At 46.2% G+C, this 22,537-nt stretch overlaps 1 protein-coding gene across 10 annotated transcripts in view; it reads right to left on the bottom strand.

Moving 5' to 3' along the window:
* Nucleotides 1–1,342: 1,342 nt before the first annotated feature.
* DUSP22 (dual specificity phosphatase 22) overlaps nucleotides 1,343–22,537 on the bottom strand; it is an 89,774-nt gene continuing 68,579 nt past the window's right edge. For 5 of the 10 annotated variants that reach the window (XM_023742022.1, XM_023742023.1, XM_023742020.1 and 2 more), the window contains 5 exons: nucleotides 12,373–12,447; nucleotides 9,972–10,143; nucleotides 9,480–9,552; nucleotides 8,077–8,194; nucleotides 1,343–7,583 (listed from right to left, as the gene is read on the bottom strand). In XM_023742022.1, coding sequence (XP_023597790.1) covers nucleotides 7,469–7,583; nucleotides 8,077–8,194; nucleotides 9,480–9,552; nucleotides 9,972–10,143; nucleotides 12,373–12,447 — 553 coding nt within the window. In that variant the 3' untranslated portion in view covers nucleotides 1,343–7,468. Of the gene's footprint in view, nucleotides 7,584–8,076; nucleotides 9,553–9,971; nucleotides 10,144–12,372; nucleotides 12,448–16,735; nucleotides 16,826–22,537 lie in introns of those variants that run through there. The other 5 variants (XM_023742028.1, XM_023742021.1, XM_023742024.1 and 2 more) reach the window with 5 other exon arrangements.

Raw genomic sequence — 22,537 nt, 5'->3', positions numbered from 1 at the left:
AAACCATATTATCTATATATTGATCTGTCACATTAATGAATAATTACAACTTCCAATTTCAAGCCTTGTTGTTGCTGAGTGCCATCGAGTTGATTCTGACTCATAAAAAAACCCCATGTGACAGAGGAGAACTACCCCATAGGGTTTTCTTGGCTGTAACCTTTATGGGAGCAGATTGTCAGGTCTTTATCCTGTGGAGCCTCTGGGTGGGTTTGATCATTAACCTTTCAGTTAGCAGCCAGGTGCTTACCCACTGTGCTACCAGGGCTCCTTTTTTTCGAGCCTTAACTTATGCAAAGTTGTTAATGATTTTGTCACAATTGAACTTCTCATAATAAATAGGATAACCAGATTTGTCAATCTATCTTCATTCCTTATTGATCAAAGAACACTATGTTCATTTTCAAAACTTTCACATTAAGCAACAGATATACAAATAGCTAGGAACAGCATTAAACAAAAGTATAAGACTGGGAAAGGTTCATAAAAATCCCATTTTATATCAAATTCCAGAAATAGCATGTCTGTGTTTCTTTGGGATCAATTCTAGTGGCTACAAATGTCTCTGCAGACAAAAACTTTAGACAGTAAATATTTCCAATGGTCCTATCACTGGTTAATGTGAATCTACTCTTTGAATGCAGAAATGGGTCCCCTACACAAGCAGCCCCCACAAGCTGGAATGATCCCACACCACTAGGACTTACTCTACAAAATGACAGTAGGTAAGGTGCTCTGCCTAGTCCTGACTTCTAGCTGGGAGTTCTCCATGTTAACTTCCTTCCATGTAGATGTTGTTGCTGTTAGATGCCATGGAGTCGGCCCCCGACTCATGTAGCATACACTGGTAATTGAAGGATACACGACCAGAACGTGCTAATTACTGGGAACTTAGACCAACAAAAAGTTTTTTGAGGAGTATTTTATCACTGAAATGGTTTAGGATTCTGGTTATTTGCTGAGGACTGTTTTTATAATTCTATAGACTCTTCACCCTGCTCTTGCTGCTCTCAGTGGCTGCTGGGCTTGAAGTCACCATCATGCCTCCACCCCGCACACACCACCCCGTACACATGCCACCCACCATACACATTGCCACCCTGCATACACACCTTACACACGTTATCCCGCATGCATATGCCACCCCATACAAATGCCACCCCTACATCCTCACACACAAGCTTGCACACATGCTACCCTGCATGCACATGCCATCCTGCATACACAAAGACCCCCAAATGACTTCAAACACATCTCATTCCCCATGCACACACCACCGCACGTACATGCCACCCTGCACATACATTTTACATTCTCGCAAAGCGCTGCATGACCTCAGGACATCCCAGGACTCTGACAGCTACCTCAGGAACTTACTGTCAGAGGCACTTGTGACAGCCACAGTGTCTGTCCACAAGCACGCTTTGGTTGAAAGAAGAAATGGACTTCCTGTGCACCACTACCCATCTCCACCTTTATCTCCCCACTCACATTCCATGAGAATTCTCATCTCGGGAACCCACCTTCACAGTAGAGGGTTAACAGAATGTGCGTGTTCACCAATACTGTACTTTAGAAGGGCTGGTGGAACCTCAGCACACTTTGGCCCAAGGTGAAGAAATCAGACCACGTGGATTCCAACCTTAACTCAGCCACTTTCTGACTGCGGACTAAGCAGGTCACTCCAGTTCTCTAGAACTCGGTTTCCTCATCTGACACTGAGGATAATGATGATAGCCTCTCACAGGATTGTTGTGAGGCTGTACATTAAAAAGAAAAAAGTGCATGAAGCCTACACACCAGCCCTTGCCTATACTTAGCGCCCCAGGACTGTGGCCATGAGGGTCTTGACATCTCAGTGGGTGGCACTTTGGGGTCTCCTGAGGCCTTCCCAGACATCTGAGGAAGTCTGTACGCGAGGCTGGCTCTGGCCACATCCACGTGCCACCAGACTAAGTGCCCTCTGGTACTCTTCATCTCTTCTAGTGAGTTTCTTTCATGCCAGTCTTGAGAAGGTCCCCACACAAGTGGGCTCCCCCCTGGGACTTCCTCTCATATTCTAGAGAACCGGGATCACACTGGACCCTGCCAGGCCTGCTGGGCGTGGGACCTATCTGTGTGCACGGCCGGGGGTGTCTTATCTGGACAGGCACCCCTGCCCCAACTGGCCACAGGCCTGTGTCTCCATACTCTGGATCATGGTGGGGATGACTGTGAGGGGCTCTGGCAGAGCATAGTGTGGTCCTCTCTGCTGAGCGGTGTGATTGCTCATCTTGGCACACCTAACTCATGGAGATACCGAAGGCCCACTCAGGGGCACCTCCTTTCTCACCTGTCACCACACCAGCGTGCTTAACAAAGCCAGGAGGATCCAGATGTCCGACACTGGCCCAGGACAAGCCCTCCCAAGGAACTCCTGTTCTGGGGAAGCTTCGTGCCATGGGGGCCTCTTGCCCTTCTTAAAGCAGAAGGTGACCTTTTCTAAAGCTCATGTAAGGCCTTTTTATTTTCCAAAAGGCTTCATCAGTCCTGTGGGGAAACCCAGGGCCAGCCAACAAAAGGCAGATTTGCTTTCCAGTGAGTGTGGCTCCTGCTTACGCTTGGGTGCTTCTAGGGGTGGGCAATGGGGCCATGGGCAGGTGGTGGTGTGGTGCATGTGCTCCTTTCATACTGCCCTTGGGGACCGAGCACAGGACAGGAGGACCAATGTGAGCCAATGTGGCCCTCTCAGGTCAGGCTGGCAAGATGATGTATGGTGTGACCAGACTATTTCTTAACATTGGCCCAGGCAACATCATTCCTTGAACTGCTGAGGAAATGGTAACCCAAAAAGAATCTAATGGATTTTCCCCCAACTCCCACCTGATTTTCTTAAACAGGACTTTGTACACAGGATGTGTTCAGTAACAATCCCATCCAAAATGTCTCTTCCATTAAACTTGGCTCTAAAGAGTCAAAACCACACTCTGGTAGATTACTGAGCTGCCCAGTACTTTCAGGTATCTCCGTGAGTCAGGTGTGCCAACAGGTGTGCCTGCAAAAGTGACTCTTTAGACACTAGACTCTAATAACTGAACTTAGAAGCTTCAGGAAAGCTTGTACTTTTACAACTGTGACCTATTAACTCTTAATGACCAATAGTTTGCATAAACATCTAGAGTAAATATAACCCCAAACTGACAGATGTTCAAGCACGTACTGGCAATTTTTTCCCCTGATGGGAAGAGAGTCAGACTCAGCAGTTGCAAACTTCAGTCACATGTTTATTTAAGTTGGTTAAGCCTAAGCTGCAAAACAGAACTTTAGTTTTGATACTGGCAGAACTGTTGTTAAAATAAGTACACTCCATTATTATGGTCACTGGCCTCAAAATCTCTTGTGGGAATTGGAATGCAAGAAAGCAAAGTGTCCCTTTTTCCAGGCACTGAAAGGTTTGCATGAAACGCTGCCAGTGCGCTACGCTGGTCCACACCCTCTGCTGGGTCCTGGCCAGGCTGAGGCACAGGAAGCCTTACTGAATCCTATGGAGGGAATGAAAGCACACTTCCAAGCCCTCAAGTGACATAACAAATCAAGGGAAATTTGGGTTGTTTTCCTTTTTTAATTTTTCTTTGGTTTCTCCCTTTCCCTGGGCAATAAAAAGGAAAGGGAAGAGGAACTACCCTCTGAAGTCCTGGTGACTTCTTGTTAAATGTATATATAAATGCATGCATGTGGAAAGCACATTCTTAATAAAATTATTAATAACTCAGAGTCAGGATGGTAGGAGACACCTAATGTGGGACCACAGGGTGCTGATTCTGTGTTCCCTATTTTCTGACTAGATGCTGGTGTGCAGAGTGGACTCTGATCATCTGGGGACGTTTCCATGGGCTCCATAGGTACCTGCTGCCAAACTGACTGAACTCAACACACTCCTAGCAATTGCAACTCCCTTGAAGGCTAGAATTTCTTTACAATAAAAACAATAAACGACACATGTGCATGTGTGTACCCGTGAGTGCACACACACACACCCCCCAGCCCCCAGAATTTATATGTCGTCTGTATGTAGGAGTATCACCACATAACCCCAGATGTTGGAAATGGGGTTTCCTGCTTAGTCACAAACTAGAAAGAACTGGCACCCGATAACGAAACAGGTCACTCACAAGAACCCATCCTCAGGCAGAGCTGCAGCGTTGCTGAAGGGACTTGAGGATGCCCACGTTTAATGAAGGCACTCTGAACAACAGGACTTAGGTCAGAGACACCTTGGGCAGATGGTATGTACACAGAGGGGCAGCTGGCCCAGCAGGCAGACATGGTGTGTGAGGGAGCGTGCGCTCAGGCTGTGGCTCTGACAAGGAGCACCAGGCCAGGATAAACCCCATCTGTCATGCTCCCTTTCCTGACAGTCAGGGCTCACCAATAATGCCCAGTGACTAATGTGGCCTCCCAAAAAATCTTGATCATGAGAGAGAGATAACCTGGCTAAGGGATAATATTCATCTCTTATTCTGTCCTTCACAATAAACTAAAATGGTGCCGTGTGAATGCATAAGTCACAGTGAGTCTGGCTGCTGTGAGTCTGCTCTAGGTGCACAGGCAGGCTGAGGGCCTAAGCTGTGAGGCTGGGGTTCGCTGAGACGGAGGCTACAGTGTCACCTGGAGATGCACCCTTTGGGGCCCTCAATCCTGGCAGTCACTCAGCTCCAGCCTCCACCAACAAGGCCTGCCATGGCTCCAGGTGTAGGGCGACGCAGACACAAAACAACTCTGCATTGGAGCGTGACTCCAGAGAGGGGCAGGCTACTGGGCTCACTCACACTCATCGGTCACCGAGAACACCTGCTCTCCCTTCTCAGCCTCTCAAATCCTTCACCTCTTTAGCCTCTTTCACCTCCATGGCCATGCCTGTTTAGGGCCATCTTCTCTTACCTTGTCCAGTAAGAGAACCTGTTCTTCACATGCAGTCACCTAACCTCTGCCTGTGCCTGGTCCTGCTGCTGGCCTGCTTGGCCTACACCAGGGTCTCCCACATCTGTAAAAGGGTGCTCACACTGCCCAAAGGCCACAGAGTAGAGGCACTAAAGTCACACTCAGGAGTTGGACCTGCAGGAACGTGAGCATGTTAACCTAAGCCTGGTTAGCTCAAAGGGTTGGTGTAAGAATTAAATCAGCTAATGTACATCAGGTAGTTAGGAGGCATTAGAGAAATGGTTGCGGTTATTATGCCTTTCCAGGCCTTTGCTGTGTTACTGCCTTGCCTTGCACAACCAACCACTGCCACTTACCCTCTTGGTGCTTGCAGTCTCCTACACTGGGCTGAGGCCCACCTAGTCCCTCTGCGTGCACTCTCCGTGTATCACGTCCAGCTAACCTAACACTTATGTTTCAGGTCTCAAATTAGCTATCATTTTCCCAAGAAGCCTCTCCTTAAGTACCCCTCCCAAACTAGGTATACCAGGGAGAACCTATTAATAGCACCTGGCACCCCACTCTGTGATTACAGGTTTTCTAAGCTGCTGAACCCACCCAACCAGTCTTTCTGAGCACCAGGAATGTGTCTGAGTCCAGGCTGAGCCCACAACACCTACCATGATCAGGGGAATAAGGTGGAGGGAGGGGAAGGCAAGGGAGGTCACTGTGACCCACCTCCAGTCTGGCCACAATCATTGAGTCTGGTGACCAGCAGCAAAGGCACCTCACACCTACCCAGGGCCACTACCATCTCCACTGAAAAACCCTGGTGAGCTCCCAGAGAAATGTCAGAGGTGACCACCACCCACAGTGTCCCCAACAACTCCAGGGTAACTAGGCAAAAGAAGCCAAAGCAAAGATTCTGGTTCTGAGTTGTGCTGACACTTTGCAGGGGTCTCAGCTCTCCCTCTGCATGGCCCAGAATGTGGGGGCACTTGGCTGAGTCCCCAGTCCCCTTCCTAGCCCTGGCTGCTGCTCTTCCTGCCTCCCACCTTGCCCATGGATTTGGGATAAAAAGAGCCAGGGTCAGGTCCAGCACCTGTTTAGTTTTAGGTGTATTTCCTGGCCTCTCTGTGCATCAAGTAACTGGAATAGTACCTTCTCTGCGGATTTGTGAGGCTTAGGGGCTATGCCCCTGTGTCTGGCAAAGCTCACCACCATGAGATGACTGTTGTTGGTGTTAGACCCTGTCTCAAGTCAAGACGGAGGTGGGAAGGAGAGGGCATAAGACAGGGAGAGGTGCATGACCTATTACACTGGAACTGATGCCAAAATCCAGCTATGCTTAGTGTGCTCCTGCCTCATACCCCTCCACAGTAAGGCTTCCCTCAGATTCTGTGCTTGGTGCTGGCTGCTACTATTTGAGTTCTCCACACAAGACGAGGCACGGACACACCCTCAGAGATGCTAGGAGAGCCGCACAGGGACCACTGGTGTCACACTGGGGCCTACAGCTCGCATCAGAGCGCACTTTCTAACGCCTGCAGGTGTTTTGTTGTGCGTGTGTGTTATACCCACCAGGGACTGCTGCCAGTGTGGAAGGTACTCTTTGTACCTCTCCTTGCCCCCAGGCATTACAAGCTGATCAGAACACACGCCTGCCACCTACAGTCAAAAGGCCCACACATTAATGCTTGAGTGCACCTACCTTCAGTTCAAGCCAAGCCTATCCCTGGAGTAAAAAGTTAAATTTCTTTCCTCCCTCACTGGATCTATACAGGAATATTTAGGAAATCGACTTATATTGTTCTTCAAGCCAGTTTCTGTTCCTTCAAACTAAAGCTCAGTGTGGAATCACAACCACCGTATCCAGCAGTGCTCAGCAAATGCTCATGGTGTGCCAGGCGCAGCAATTCCAGAGTACAGACACTCAATCTTACTCTGTGCAAGCAAAAAACGCCAACACCCTCATTTCTTTCAGCTCACATTGAGGATCCTTTCTTCTATGGAGGAATCAGTTCACTTTTCCTAGCACCAGCTGCCTGCCTCATGGAGGAACACAAGAGCTTCTACAGAAAGGCACCCCCACCCATGCAGTAGGCAGGGGATCTAGTCACCATGGTCCTCCTCACAGGCAGAGCCCCGCCCCCACCACAGGAAGGAAGAATACAGCATACATAAAGTGCAGTTTGGCTAAGTTGCCCTTTATTAACAGAAATGTGTAGCTTCTGGTAACTTCCACTGCAGAGGACCCAAACCAAGGGAAACACACACACCAGAGCTGTACAGCAACTGCTCAGTCTATGCAGTTTGATTCTGGCCTCCCACTCCCATGGCTGCCTGCTCAAGACAGGCTATATCGCCAGTACTAACAGTCACCTAACAGTCATCAGAGGGAGGCTAAAGAACAGCCCAGGCAGCAGCGTTAGGTAAAAATGAAAAACATTTTCTCTTGTTAAGAGCGTTAACAGTTGTCAACATCTGACATTATGATTGCACATGCATTCAATTTAAAACAGAAAACAAGCAAGTTTACAAATCACCGCTGGGTACTTAAAAATAAACTCTAGGTTCTTTTTGGCAGCATGGGCCTAAACACTGTGGCCTTCCAATATTTCAGCAACTTCAGGTACATTACACTCTTCTGAGGAAGTCCAAATATTTCAGAACTCCAGGAGTCGCTGCAGAGAAAGAACATCACTGGCGACAAACATTAAAACATTTCAAGACCTACAGAAATATGCTGAGATCTTTGTAAACATACACACATATTTAAACATTCAAGCTAATAACTCTAAATACTTTTTATATCAACATATTTACATTTCTTTCTGGTTTAAGGAAAACATGAACTTTGTAAGTGAATGTGGTTCGGCCATTGGGATGTAGTGCATGCTGTGGGGCGACTTCCTCCCTAAAGAGCTCACCTCAACACACCCTCTATCTCGCCCAGCCTCTTTTCTTACTCAGGTGTTGTCTTGGTGGTGGAATCAGATACAGGGCCACAACAACACTTTAGGGAGAGGCCAGGTGTACTTTTTCAGGCATGTGGCTGTGTGCTTCAAGAACGTGAGCTGGCATGAAGGATGGGACACAGACCTGTACAGCACCCATGGGCTACCCACGCTGTGACAGCTCTCCTGCCCTCTAGCCTGGCCTGAAGGTGGAGCTCACCTAGCTGGAAGCATCCTTATTGGATCCCAAATAAGAAACATCAGAGAGCTCAACGGAATTGAAGCTTTTCCATTTCGGCTTCGAAGCCATAGTGGCTGACTGTTTGAGACAGAGTTGACTGGGTAACAGAAAACACATTTACAAAAAAATTTAATGAGGTAGCTGAGGTCAAACACCAAATCCAAAGCATACACAAAGGTGCTTAATAAATGCTCAAGGCATTTTTAAACGCAAACGGCTACTGGGCCTGATGGGTGCCTGCAGACCGTGAGGAGTGCCTGCTGCAGACTGGGAGCGGTGGGAGGGAGCCGTGCACCTGGACGGCTGGAGGGTGAAGGCCCTGGTGCACACTGACTTCAGATCCAGTGGGCTTGCAGCCAGAGCGCAGGGGCAAATGCCCGGAGAGTAAACAGAACTCAGTGGCATGGCTAAGGCAGTAGGGAGCCAGGATTGGCACCCACACTGTGGGAAAGGCAGTTCAGAAACTCCTCTAGCCCCCATCACTCTAGGCCCCAGAAACCAGCCATTTGCCCTTGCCCTCAGCCCATCTGCGGACCAGCCATTCGCCCCTGCTCCCAGGCCCAGCTGCTGCTCTCTGCACAGCTTTTTCAGATGTGGAGCTCACAGGCCTTTGGGGGAGGGTGGGCAAGGACAAAGGGAAAGATGGCGACACAAATCCTAGTAGCACGCATGTTGTGACTTTTATGGCAGTACTGATCTTTAGGTTCCACATGCACATGAGGTATACACCTCCACACACCACGTACACATACCTGCACGTTATACCCTCGCACGTGGTACATACGGACACACACCCGCACACGTTACACCCCCACGCACACAGTGCACACGGACACACACCCGCATGTTACGCCCCCCCCCACAGTGCACACAGACACACACTTGCACACGTTACACCCCCATACGTGGTGCAAACGGATACATACCTGCATTCACGCATTACACATACATGTGATGCACACCCGTATCTTACACAGGGTATACATGCATGCACATACGTGCACACACACACCCTTGGTGCTACATGGCAGAAGAGCAGCGTCCTTTGGTGCAGCAAGCAAAGGTGCGGGCAGGCCAAGGCGGCGGGGGGAGGGGTGGCAGTGAAGAGAGTCTGCAGAGCTACACCACCACCACCAGCTGCCAACACCCTTTCCCAGCCCAATCCTTGCCACCCCATCCCAGGCCGCGGAGGCATCCAACACACCACTGTGCACACGCAGGTGCACAGTGAAGACAAGCAAGGTGAGAGAGTGAGGACCAGATCCCTCTCCATCAGGTCTCTGTTGTATAGTCACTGCAGGACAGGGGAGCCAGGTTCGAGAAGCCGCTCCACCGCCTCGTGCCCGGCTGGGCCTCCACGTGCCCTTGCTCTTTATATTTACCCAGAATGGTTTTGGCTTCTTCGGCATCCTGCAAAGGGCTCTCTCCATATTCCTCCTTCAGCCACTGCCGATACTGGAGAGGTTGGAGACAAAAGAAATATCACATATGGCACCCTGCATTCATGGAAACTTTACCTATCATGTAAGGGTACAGGTTTTGCCAAATATGCACAGAGAAATAAAGGTGCCCCGGGAAACCACAGCTCTGCTGTGGATCTGCCAGTGCTGAGCAAGACAAATGTATGCTTTTTCAAGGTTTTAGTCTGGACAGGAAAGTAAGCCAAACCAAGAAAGATGGCACGTCACCAAAAGGGATACACCCAAAAGCTAATTCAGGGTTCCCAGAGTGGACACCGCATAACGAAAAGTACACAGGGTCAGAGTCTGTGGCTCTACAGTGGTGACCTCCATGGGCTCGTGAACTGGGCCATCCTTGGACCATAATCCCAGGTCTTCTGCCCACATCTCCCAGGTCCCCTGAGGACTGATCACCTGGTGAACTTTGTGCTCCTCGAACTCCTGGAGCTGCCTCTGGAAACCCAGGTTGGGGTTGGCACAAGACCTGCCTGCGCGCACAGTGTGCAAGGCGTCTTCCCAGCCAAAGTCGGTGATGGTCATGATGTATGCCGTCACCAGGGTCACACTCCTGGAGACGCCAGCCAGGCTGCAGGCCAAAAGGTCAGCACATGTGAGGGGCCCCAAAGGCAAGTGCAGATGTGCAATCCTATCACCCATCTACGGGGAACTGGGGCAGTGAGACCACCTTCCAGAGAGCTTCACTGCCTTGGATTATGTGTCAACAGCAAGCAGGCACTGGGAAATCACTCAGAAATAGAACTCAGATTCCCTCTATTTAGTACCCTGACATCTCAGGCCTTCTTTAGCTGTTTTAGTCTCATTTGTGATTGATTTTCTACTGACATGACTCTGGACACTTCAGCTTTACAATTCTCTATTGCTCCCAAACCCTTCTCAGATATTTTCTGATCCTCAGACAGATAAGACATTGAAGTACACCAAGATGACCTGAGGCTCCCAGGATGTGTGTGCTAAATCCATTTATAACCTTAGTTTAGAAAGCTTCACATTTTTTAAAAGTCTGGGGTTTTAAATCTTGGGGCTAGATCTGTAATTTTTAAAACCCACTAGATACAGAAGCCCTTAGCAATCTTACTTTCATGCTCTTTTTCATAAACCAGGCTGAGTACAAAAGCAGGCACACTCCATGCCCTCAGCCAGGTTCTCTGGCAGGTGGTCAAGGGGATGCTTTTTAGGCAATAACGGTTCATGATCTCTAGCAGGCTGAGTAAGGACCAATTTTAAATGCATATGCAAATCAAAGGCAGTTACAGAGAGGTGGTGCTGCGTCAAACTTAGAGTATTCTGAGCAACGGTTTAAGATGGGGAAGTTTAGCAAATTTCTGACTCTTTGAAAAGCATATTTTCAGATGTACATGTTGTAAGAGTTAAGATCCCTAGACTACCAGACCTACTCATATTCAAATATAAATAATAAAAATCACACTGTCAGTGGTGGCTCCTCCCTGAGGCCTCCCATCACGGACTCATAGCTCCTAAGGTCTGCATCCTCCTGGGCCGAGGGAGGAGAGGCTACTTCCGCAGGGACCAAGCAGAGCTGAGAAGCAGGGTTTCAGAACACCCCTTTAAACAACTCCAATTGCACCCACCCCCTTAAAGTGCTTTAGAGTCGATGTAAATGAAAGTTACAAAACTGCAATTTGTATTTATGATACTTCCTGTTCATTTTAAAAGTGAAATGAAAAATTGCACTATTTCAAGAACTGCATAAAACTGTAGAATACCGTTCTTAGAGCAACGAAATCTTTAGTCCCCTCTACCCCTGCCGTGGGTGGACTACATGCCCTTAGAGCAAACCCTGCTTCCTAGGGGGCTCTCTCTGGAGCTCAAGTGACTACCCTCCCTGCAAGGTGGGGTTGCCTCAGCCTCGACAGGACCTCCCAGGAGAGACAACATCTTGCAAGAGCACACAATTCAGTAGCAACTTCTTTTTGGAAAATCAAAAGACTGTTAGCACTTCAGTTTATTAACAGTATACCTCATTCAAGATAGACAGGTGACATGTTCAACCTACATCTGAACAGACAGCAGAGCCCTGGCTCCAGAGTGTCAGCTACTGGTTCCCCAGGCAAATCAGCTCTGCTAGCAGTACGATTATATGGTTACTGGCAGCAATAACAGTGACAACCCGCATTCACTGAGAGCTTACTACATGCCAGGACAGTAAACAGCTCATTATGTATTACCCTTGGGGGTGTGTGATAACAGCTCTTTTTCACAGTGCATGCGTATTTATGACTGTGTGTACACGCACGTGCGCTTGCACAAAGTACATCTGAGTGCAGGGGGCAGCTGTCCATAAACAGTTTAATTCTGAGAGTCTATTTCTGCGCTTTCAAAGCAAAAGAGCAAGCCAAAACACTTAAAAGTCCCAATCTATAAATGGAGAAACAGTTGTCATTTTGGTGTTAAAGCAGTGCTGACACCCACACATGCAATCAAAACTCTCCAGAAAGAAACAGTTTTGAAAGTGTCCGGGATGAGCCTCAGCCCCTGTGGGAGGTTGTCTGATGGAGTTAAGGGGCTAGAAAAAGGACAGTGTTTGCTGTCCAGCAAGCTCTACAGTTCCCACAGAAATCCTAACAAGGGGTGAAAATGAAAAAGAAATTAGGGTTCTCTTTTGACAAAAGCAAAGAATGACTTACAAACACCAGAGGCTAGGGTGGAGTGTGTATTCGAGATTTGTAGGGTAGAAAAAATGATTAGGATATCAAATAATCACACCCAAAAAGGCTGTCGATGAGAACCAAACTACCCAGAGCGTGGTGGTACTCTGCAGCAGGGACATACATACCAGTGCACAAGACAGCCCTCCCCTTTCAGCCGGCACTCGTGGATAAACTGGATGCTTTCTTTGAAATGTCTTGTCCTCAAGAAGAGAAAAGAGAGAAATGACATCTCTCCACTTTACTCCACGTGGATGAAAAGAAAAGCCTGCTAAGGCTCCTAAAGACGGCCTCAGAGCCCCACCACACCACCAATGCCCAGAGCGCTGTCAGGGCCACAGCACCTGAGCACCCATGATACTGAGGTCCTGGGAAGGTGGCTCAGCTCCAGAGTTGTCAGAATTTCTCTGCAAGGAATCCCTGCTCTGCTCACCCCCTGGGTTCACTCTGATCCTCCACTACTCAGCAACCCTGACGGCTCCTCATGCTGCCTGGCCGTGCTGCAGCCACGCTGACTGATGAGAACACCCACACCATTCTGCTCCCACACTCCTCCGACCATTGAGAAACCCGAAACTACTCTCCAATATTGGTCAACTTCAACTTTGATAGGTTCCACCTTCCTTCAGGTCATCAGTGTGTAGGGGATGGGAATCATGGCTCAAATTCCTGCTCTGCCACTTACCTGGGGAAAGTCACTTTGCTTTTAACCTCAGTTATAAAGTGGGAACCTGAGACAGTACATGTAAATATGCTTTGTGAACTATAAAGTCCTATGTAACTATGGGTACTAAGGTCCTCACTTACTTTGACCCTTTAGCTTATGGGCCCACTCCCTTCTCCAGTTGTTCACTTAAGTCAACAACCCTCTATGGAGAACCTACAATGCTATATCCTCAAGTACAAAGATGAATAGGATCCACACTCTGCCTCAGTGAGTCTGCAAACCACAATGTGTACACCATCACTATTCTGGCTACATTTTAAAATGTGCTGTACTCTACAAATACTCTATGAGAAAGTACAAAGTACATGTTTTTAGATGCCTTCTACCTTGCAATAGCTCATAAGGCACCAGAACACTAAAAGTTAACCATTTAACTAAATTCACTTTGCTTTAAACATTGATTGAGCACTGACAGTTTGCCAGGGACTCTGATAAGCTGCAAGAGATTCAGAGATAAATTAAGATATAGGTCTGATTGGAAAAAACTCAGTCTACTGTCTCATGGGGGATGAAAGGGCAACGCAATGCAGGTGTGCCACAATGAACTCACCCAGGTACTGACTGCACAACACACTCAACACCGGACAGGCAGACCAGGCCAGGCAGGTGGTAAAGAAATTGTCAGCATGCACACACACATCACGCACACATACACACTCACACCCACACACACCACACACTCACATGCGCACACACTCACACATACACTCTGTCAATACGTGCAAGGCATGTGTCTCTGCAAGTGCTGTCATAGGGACAACCCAAAGACTCCAAGCTCTTACCTGAGCTCTGTCACCACCAGAACATTGCAAAATATGTTTCAGGTAACTTTCTCAGGGACAAATGCTCCCAGATGTTAGCTTATGATGAAGATACTCCTGGAACCACAACTCTACTCCCAAGGACTGATTTGGTACAGAGCAGACAAGAAAGGATTCTTGCTGGAATCCTGAAATCTGAAGTGTCAGCCCTGAAAGAGAACTGACAGGGGCTGTGAAGCAACGCCCAGAAGCCAGGCAGGGAAGCAAAATGCATGAGGTGGGGGCTCTGGGGCAAGAGGGGAGGGCAGGCAGGGTGCAGTCAGTGGTGCTTTAGGCCTCAGGCCTCTCAAGTGAAACCAGCAATCTGAAGTAGGCAGGGGTCTTCTGATTCTAAAGTGCTAGATCTGTGGCCAACGTTGAGACTGCAGTGACTGACTGGGGAGCAGAGTGTTCACCCTAAGGGATATCCTGCCTGCCTTCCAGTTCTGGCCACAGGGATAAGACAGGAAGGTTGTGGGGGTGGCTGAGGCTTCTGGAAGTTCCCAGTAAGAGGAAGGCTCTGGGTCACGCAGGTACAGGCACGGAGCTGGAGGTGTCTGCTGCCTTGCAGCCAAGGTGACAAGTAGGGTACCAGGGCCAAGCCTGGGGGACAGAAATCGCAGAGGAGAGGGGTGGGGCCCAGCAGCCACACTCCTGGCATGTGAGTTAAGTGAATTTCTTCATAACTTAAAACACTGTCAATCAAGTATCCTGTCACTTATAGCCAAATTCGATATACCTGATACCAGCAACTAATTCAAAAATTTTATAACCCTGGGCCAATGCCCCTGGGCCAGAAGTAGCTAAGGCTCCCTGTTCACCATCTGTGTTATGGGGTCTGGAGTGCCCTCCCCTCCTGGCAGGCCACAGCACATCTGCAGGGCGGGACAAACGCAGGCACCCTCCAGGACTGGCTCAGCAGGGGTGCTAATCTGCCCTGGGTTGTCCCAATCATGTGCCCTTCCAACTTGCAGCCCCGCTGCTCCTGCTCTGTGGGGCTCTCAGGTCAAGGGGAGCCACATGTGACCCACAGGTGCCTCGGAGTGCATGGCGTAGACTGTGAGGCTGAGGGGTCTCAGGCCCTCCGGCTGAGGGATGGCTCTGAACCTTGGAGACACACAGTCTTGCAAAGGAGACACCAAATCACTCTACTGAAACCTCAGAGTGGGAACAGCTTCTTGTATCTGGCACTCACACCTGCACTCACCAAACCACAGCCATGATGAAACCAGTTCCTTAAATATTGTGGGCTCAACCTGGGTTTAAGAGTCAGCCTCTCAAAATGAGAGTTGCGAGGGGGGCAAAGTCAACATGCAACACCCTCATGTGTCCAAAAAAGCTGACTCAAAGCCAGCCTAGTGCCCACCGTGACATGGCTGCCGAGGGCCGGGGGGCCTCTAGGAGGAGGCCCCTCCGCAGCTCAGCCCTGTGCCCTCTTGGCTACGAGCCCACGACAAACCCACGTGACATAGTGCCCTCCACTTCGGTGGGGGACAAGGGGCTGGAGGCCCAGGCATGAAATCAAGGACCAGGCCACACTGCAACCCAGCCCCGGGACACTGGCGGGTAACGAGGGGACTGCTCAAAGCCTGCCACAAACCTGACTCATGAACACCATTAGCCACGAGGCCAAGCCAAGCAGACATTCCTAGAAATGCCTTTTCCAAGAAAAGTCAGAAGGCGGGTGAGCTTACTACTGGTTCAGAATTAAACTATGCTGCAGAGGGGGGTTTTTCCAGGGAAGCTAATGACATAAGTCCAAGCCCTGCTCACTGAACCCCCTCCTCCATAGTGGGAAGTACCAGGACCTAGTCCTCACATTGCTCAACTCCCATTTGAAGAAGAAGCACACATTTCAAGCTCTTTCCCTACCACAAGCTGTTTCAATGAACACAAGTTCCCTATTTCTGCTCTTCATTTTATTGGCAGTTAGCTTTTCTTAAAAAAAAAAGCGTGTGGAGTGAGTCTCATGCAGGAGAAACTGAGATAGGTTTATCAAAATGGAAGCACTACTTAAACCTGCGATACAATGTCACAATAAAGCCCAGCGGCCATCTGCACTTTTCAAGCAAACTGCAAACCATGCAGCCAACTCTGCTGCGAGACACCAGGTCAGCAGACACTTTACCCTGCAAAGAAACAGCCTTGCGTGTTTCTCCAGGTGCTGGCTCCCTCATTCCTCCTGCCCTCCCAGCCTGCCCCTCTCCATCCAGAGACCAGGAGCAGCAAACACCAAATCCTTCATGCCCTGGAGGCTGCCACAGAGAGGCTGGGGCAGGCATCTGGTAAACCCCCCTGCACATCCCCTGAAACATGTCAGTGCAGGGGACGGCTCATTCTGGGGGTGCTCGCTTACTTCTTACTCCGAGACTCCAAGGTTTGGAGGCTGTGACACCCACTGTGGGATCTGAGACAGCCTTGCCCTACTGACAGGTACTCTGCTTACTGGATTGGGAGCCCGGGGGTATGGCCAGGCTCCTTGAGTGGCAGCAAGTTTGATCCCAAAGACCAGGTTGTATTCAACTGCAAAGGCCACAAGAGTGTATGTGTGTGTGCATATACAGGTTTGTGTGTACATGTATGTATATGTGTAGGTGCACATAAATAGATGTATGTGTACGCGTGTATATATATGTGTGCATGTGTATATGTGTGTATGTATACACGTATGCATGTATATATTAATGTATGTGTGTGTCTATATAGATGAGAGAAACCAGGAAAGGCAAATACCCTCAGATTTTTTTTTCCCTCAGAAAGGTATGCTTTAAAAAAAAAAAAAAAAAAAAGGCAAATGGGTAAAGTGTTCTATCTAGGCCCAGGCCTCCTAAGGTGGACTCAGAACAGAGAGCTGCTTCCTTCTGGAGCAGAATCAATCAAGGTCCCCCCAGGCTCTCTCCCAGCCACTCTCCAACCATGAAGCCCCCACCCTATCCAGAGGCAAGCAGGAAGGTACCTCCTCACCTGCACACACACCTGTCAGTGCCCAGCATTAAACCTACAGTGCCACCTTATGCTTCTATCCGTGACAGCCCAACTTTTCTACAGGATGCACTGTTAACATGTAAAAAAAAAAAAAAAAAAAAAAATTGAGAGTGAATATACCATACTTTTTATTTTGCAAGATAAAGTCCTTTAAAAAATAAACTGAAAAAGCCTCTCTCACATCATTTCACAAAAGAATAGTTCAACACCAAAACTGTAAAAAAGACAGTCTAAGACTCAAAGATAGTTCTTTAAGCTGAGTAAGTGAAGTCTTATGAAAAATGAAAAACTCTACACACATTTTCCTTCCTTCTCTCTTTTCACCTTGGGCAGGGAAATGTTGTGCATCCTTGGGGACCCTGTGCACAACACATGTGTGCACCTCTGAAGGTGGGATGAGGTCTCACTCAGTTCTGATTTTGCAAAACTGTTCTTTAATAATGAAAGCAAAGAAAAATGTAAATGAGAGAAAAGGAGAGCTGTAAGAATAGATGACATCAGCTAAACTAAAGAATGAACAGACAAAAAAGTAGGGAGGAGGCATCAGGCAAGGGAGTTTTACTGATGTTTTCAATATAAGCTCTCTGTATTGCTAATGCCTCTTCTCCCACAAAAACCTCAAGAAATTCAGAGACCTGCTCAGTTCTCAGACCACTGAATGTCACACAGATTCTGCCAAAATGATGCAACATTACAGACACATAGCCTGGTACAGACAAACTCCCTCAGACTTGACAGAAATAACAAAATTGCTCCCTTAAAGACTCATAAATTCAAAATACCAATTTAATATATATTAAAATAAAAATGAGCAAATACAAGTTAATATACATCCAACCATTCCCTCTCAAGATATATTAATATACCTTATCTGAGTGGACTGCAATATAACTTTATTTTTGGAAATGCTTAGTATTCATAACGAATACTTTTAAATATACTATCTCAGCTAATCCTGTGAGGTAGGTAGTTTACATCTGAGGTTAAAATGACTTGTCTAAGAAAGTCCAGAAAGACAGTAAGCATATAATTATTTCCAAAAGCCATCATTCCTAACCTGTCCCCGTCACAGAGCGAATCCTGGGAGCGCATGCAGCATGTGCATCTGGTGCAAAGTCTTGGTGCCTCTAGTCTGACAAAATCGTGCAAAATCTACAAAGCTGGGACTGTGGGGCTGCTGTAACTATGAGAATTTGAACTTATACTTTTTCTGTCTCTGCAAGGCAACGTGGTTGGGGAACTGAGCCAAAATTTTAATGTGTTAATGTTATCTCAAACCAGGTTTCTGCATTTTAAGTTCCTAGAAGCCCAGAGTGGGAGATTCTTAAGGACTAAGCCCAAGACAGGAAACTGACCTTTCTGGGCAGTTTGCAACAGCTGAAAGCCAAGTGAGAGCACTTAGTCTCAAAGGTCAAAACCCTTTAACCAAGCATAATTAGCCAGGGTTATTCCTGTTGGTACAGGAATTTGGGGGGAAAGATTTAGGTTATAAGATGTTAAATTATATCCAAGTTTGAAATCATTCTTTAAACTTATACCTAAGTTTAAAACAGTAAGCAATATAGTTTTTTAGAATTTATTTTTTCATTCAATATAGGAACTCTAAGGCCTCAGGAATTGAAAGTGGCTAGACTAAAGAGCCCTGGTGGTGAAGTGGTTAAGAGCTCAGCTACTAACCAGAAGGTCGGCAGTTCTAATCCACAAGCTCCTTGGAAACCCTATGGGGCAGTTCTACTCTGTCCTATGGGAGGTCGCTATGAGTCGGAATCGACTCAACGGCAATAGGTTTGGTTTTAGTTTGGAGACTAAAGAACTATGATTTCTAGCTGTTTTGGTCAACCAGAGCATCAAAGACATTTCCCTCCTAATCATGCACATGACTGATGATACAGAAAGGGAAGTTTCACTGTTAGCTCCCCTGCACCACTCATGTTTGCTGGTAATGAATCCAGGTGGCCTGCAGTGGGCCAGGTGCTGCAAACAATCAAGTGCTCTGCCTGCCAACTCTAGGCTAAGAGTCTCACTATGCCATAAACACATGCTCATCACTAAAAACTATGTCATGCTCTTCAATGAAACACTTGCAATGGGCAAAGAGAAGCTATTTCATAGGCTGTCACTCAACATACCGAGTATATTCAAAGTTCCAAATAGAACTCTATGATCTCCACAAAACTTTAGCAGAGCAAGAAATATTTACAGAAACATGTACACTTAGGTGCTAATAGCCATATTTCTACATAAGCTTTTCCTATTACTGATGGACTTAAAAATAAAAATTCCCTCAAAGAATCGCAAACATGCCCAGGAGCATAACACTTAACATTAGAGCCCTGCGTTTTGTGCCTTTACGAGAGTTATGGTCTTGACTTCCTTTTCCAACCAAAACAGAAGGTCCTATTGTCGTAGGACCTCAAAGGAAAGGATTATAAATCTTTACTCTAAACAGCAGCGTGAGCATGTTCTCTGCCCAGTCTATTTTGTCATTCACCCCAACGTTTATGCTGTAACCACTACTCAAGCTATTGGAACCTGGATCCACTCCACACACTCATCCAGATGCCAAGAAAGCATTAAAAAGGCAAACCACAGACTTAAAAAAAACCTCTTTACTTATTGGTTATAGAGAACTAGTTCAAATATTATGTGCCAGTCCCCTATCACCAGGGGATAGAGGTCTTTGGCTTGTGTTGACAGAGGACTTGAATGACAGATGACTAGAATGAGACACTGGAATTCAGAGAAGAAGCTACTGTGTCCTTTGTCACCTCATCTTTCAATAGAGGCACATCTTCTGAAGACACTGAAATGGAGCCTTGAGCACCAAAACTTTTTATTTCAACTACCTGTTCTGTAACTCTCAAAATACATTAATACACTTGGAGTAGAGTAAGAATATAATCTTATTTTTCAAAGTGCTTAACAGTTTATAGAAAACACTTTCACATATATGAGCTTGTCTACAAAAATCCTGAAGGTACATCATATCAAAAAAAATAATACACCACGACCAAGTAGGATTCACACAGGTATGCCAGGATGGTTCAACATTAGAAAATCAACATAATCCACCACATAAATAAAACAAAAGAAAAAAAAATCACATGATCAATATCAATTGATGCAGAAAGTCATTTGGTAAAGACCAACACCCATCCCTGATAAAAACTCTCAATAAAAGAGGAATAGAAGGGAAATTCCTCAAAATAATAAAGGACATCTACACAAAACCAACAGTCAACAGCATTCTCAACAGAGAGAGGCTGAAAGCGTTTATCCTGAGAACGAGAACAAGACAAGGATGCCCTTTATCACCAATCCTGTTTAACATTGTGCTGGAAGTCCTAGCTAGAGCAATAAGACAAAAAAAAGAAATAAAGGGCATCCAAATTGGAAAGAAGTAAAACTATCTCTATTCTCAGATGACATGATCCTATACATACAGAACCCCAAAGATTCCACAAGAAAACTACTGGAACTAATACAAAGATTCAGCAGTGTAGCAGAATACACGACCAACATGTAAAAATCAGTCGGATTCCTATACACCAACAAAAAGAACTTCAAAAAGGAAATCAGGAAAACAACCCCATTTATAATAGCCCCCTAAAAAGATAAAATGCTTAGGAATAAATCTAACCAGGGATGTAAAAGACCTATACAAAGAAAATGACAAAATGCTATCGTAAGAAATCAGAAGAGACCTACAAAAATGGAAAAATATACCATGCACATGGATAGGAAGACTCAACATTGTAAAAATGTCTATTCTACCCAAAGTGATCTATAGATAGAATGCAATCCTGATCCAAATACCAGCAGCATTCTTTAATGAGATGGAAAAACTAACCATCAACTTTATATGGAAAGGAAAGAGGCCCTGGATAAGCAAAGGATTACTGGGAAAAAAAAAAAAAAGAACAAAGTAGGAGGCTTCACATTAGCTGATCTCAGAACCTACAATACAGCCACGACGGTCAAAACAGCCTGGTACAGCAAAAGACACACAGACTAAAGGAACAGAATCAAGAACCCAGACGTAAATCCATTCACCTATGGTCAGCTGATGTTTAACAATGGACCAAAATCCATTCAATGTGGAAAAGACAGCCTTTTTTATAAATGGTGCTGGCAAAACTGGATGTCCATCTGTAAAAAAAGAAACAGGACCCATATACAAAAACTAACTCAAAATGGATCAAAGAACTAAATATAAAACCTAAAATGATAAAGATCATGGAGGAAGAAACAGGGACAACACTAGGCGCCCTAATACATGGCATAAATAGAATATAAATCATAACTAATGATGCACAAATGCCAGAAGATACACCGTATAACTGGGAATTCCTAAAAATTAAACCCTTACGCTCATCAAAAGACTTCACCAAAGAGTAAAAAGGGAACCTACAGACTAGGAAAAAATGTTTGGCTATGATATAGCCGCCAACAGTCTAATCTCTAAAATCTATAGAATACTTCAACATCTCAACAATAAAAAGAAAAATAATCCAATTAAAAAATGGGCAAAGGATAGGAACACACACTTCACCAAAGAAGACATTCAGGCAGCTAACAGACACAGGAGGAAATGCTCGCAATCACCAGCAATTCGAGAAATGCAAATCAAAACTACAACGAGATACCATCTCACCCCAACACAACTGGCACGAATCAAAAAAAAACAGAAAATAACAAACGTTGGAGAAGTTGTGGGGAGATTAGAACTCTTATCCACTGTAAATGTAAGTGTAAAATGGTACAACATCTATGGAAAACGATATGGTGTCTCCTTAAAAAAGCTAGAAATAGAAATACCATACAATTCAGCAATCCCACTCCTAGAAATACATCCTAGAGAAATAAGAGCCATCACACGAACAGACATATGAATACCCATGTTCACTGCAGCATTATTTATAATAGCAAAAAGATGGAAACAACTTAAGTGCCCATCAACAGATGAATGGATAAATTATGGTACATACACACAATGGCATACTATGCAATGATAAAGAACAATAATGAATTTGTGAGACAATTCACAACATGGATGAATCTGGAGGGCATTATACTGAGTAAAATAAGTCAATCGCAAAAGTATAAATATTACAAAAACCTAAGAAAAGGTTTACACACAGAAAAAAAAAATCTTTGATGGTTATGAGGGAGGGGAGAGATAGAAAGGGGAAATCACTAACTAGATAGTAGACAAGTGTTAACCTTGGTGAAAGACAAAACACAATAAAGGGGAAGTCAGCAACAACTTGACCAAGTAAAAGTCATAGAAGCTTCCTAGACACATCCAAACACCTTCAGGGACGGAGTTACCAGGGCTGAGGGCTGTGGACCATCATGTACCACCACCAACCGTTCTGACAGGGATCACAATAGAGGGTCCTGGACAGAGCAGGAGAAAAATGTGGAATAAAATTCAACTTCACACACAAATAAAAGACCAGACTTACTGGTCTGACAGGGACTGGAGGATCCCCTGAGACTATGGCCTCCGTACACCCTGCTAACTCAGAACTGAAGCCACTCCCAAAGTCTACCTTTCAGCCAAAGATTACACAGGCCTATAAAAAAAAAAATAACACGTGAGGAACGTGCTTCTTAGTTCAATCAAGTATACAAGATCAAATGGGCAACCATTGCCCAAAAGTAAAGATGAGAAGGCAGGAAGTGACAGGAAAACTGGATAAATGGACACGGGGAACCCAGGGTAGAAAGGGAAAGGCGGAGAATGCTGACACAATGAGGGGATTGCAACCAATGCCA

The sequence above is a fragment of the Trichechus manatus genome, unplaced genomic scaffold (assembly GCF_000243295.1).
Source record: "Trichechus manatus latirostris isolate Lorelei unplaced genomic scaffold, TriManLat1.0 scaffold00198, whole genome shotgun sequence".
In the NCBI taxonomy this organism is placed as follows: domain Eukaryota; kingdom Metazoa; phylum Chordata; class Mammalia; order Sirenia; family Trichechidae; genus Trichechus; species Trichechus manatus.
The sequence above is the reverse complement of the archived record's forward strand: the minus strand, read 5'-3'. Positions and strand labels throughout refer to the sequence as shown.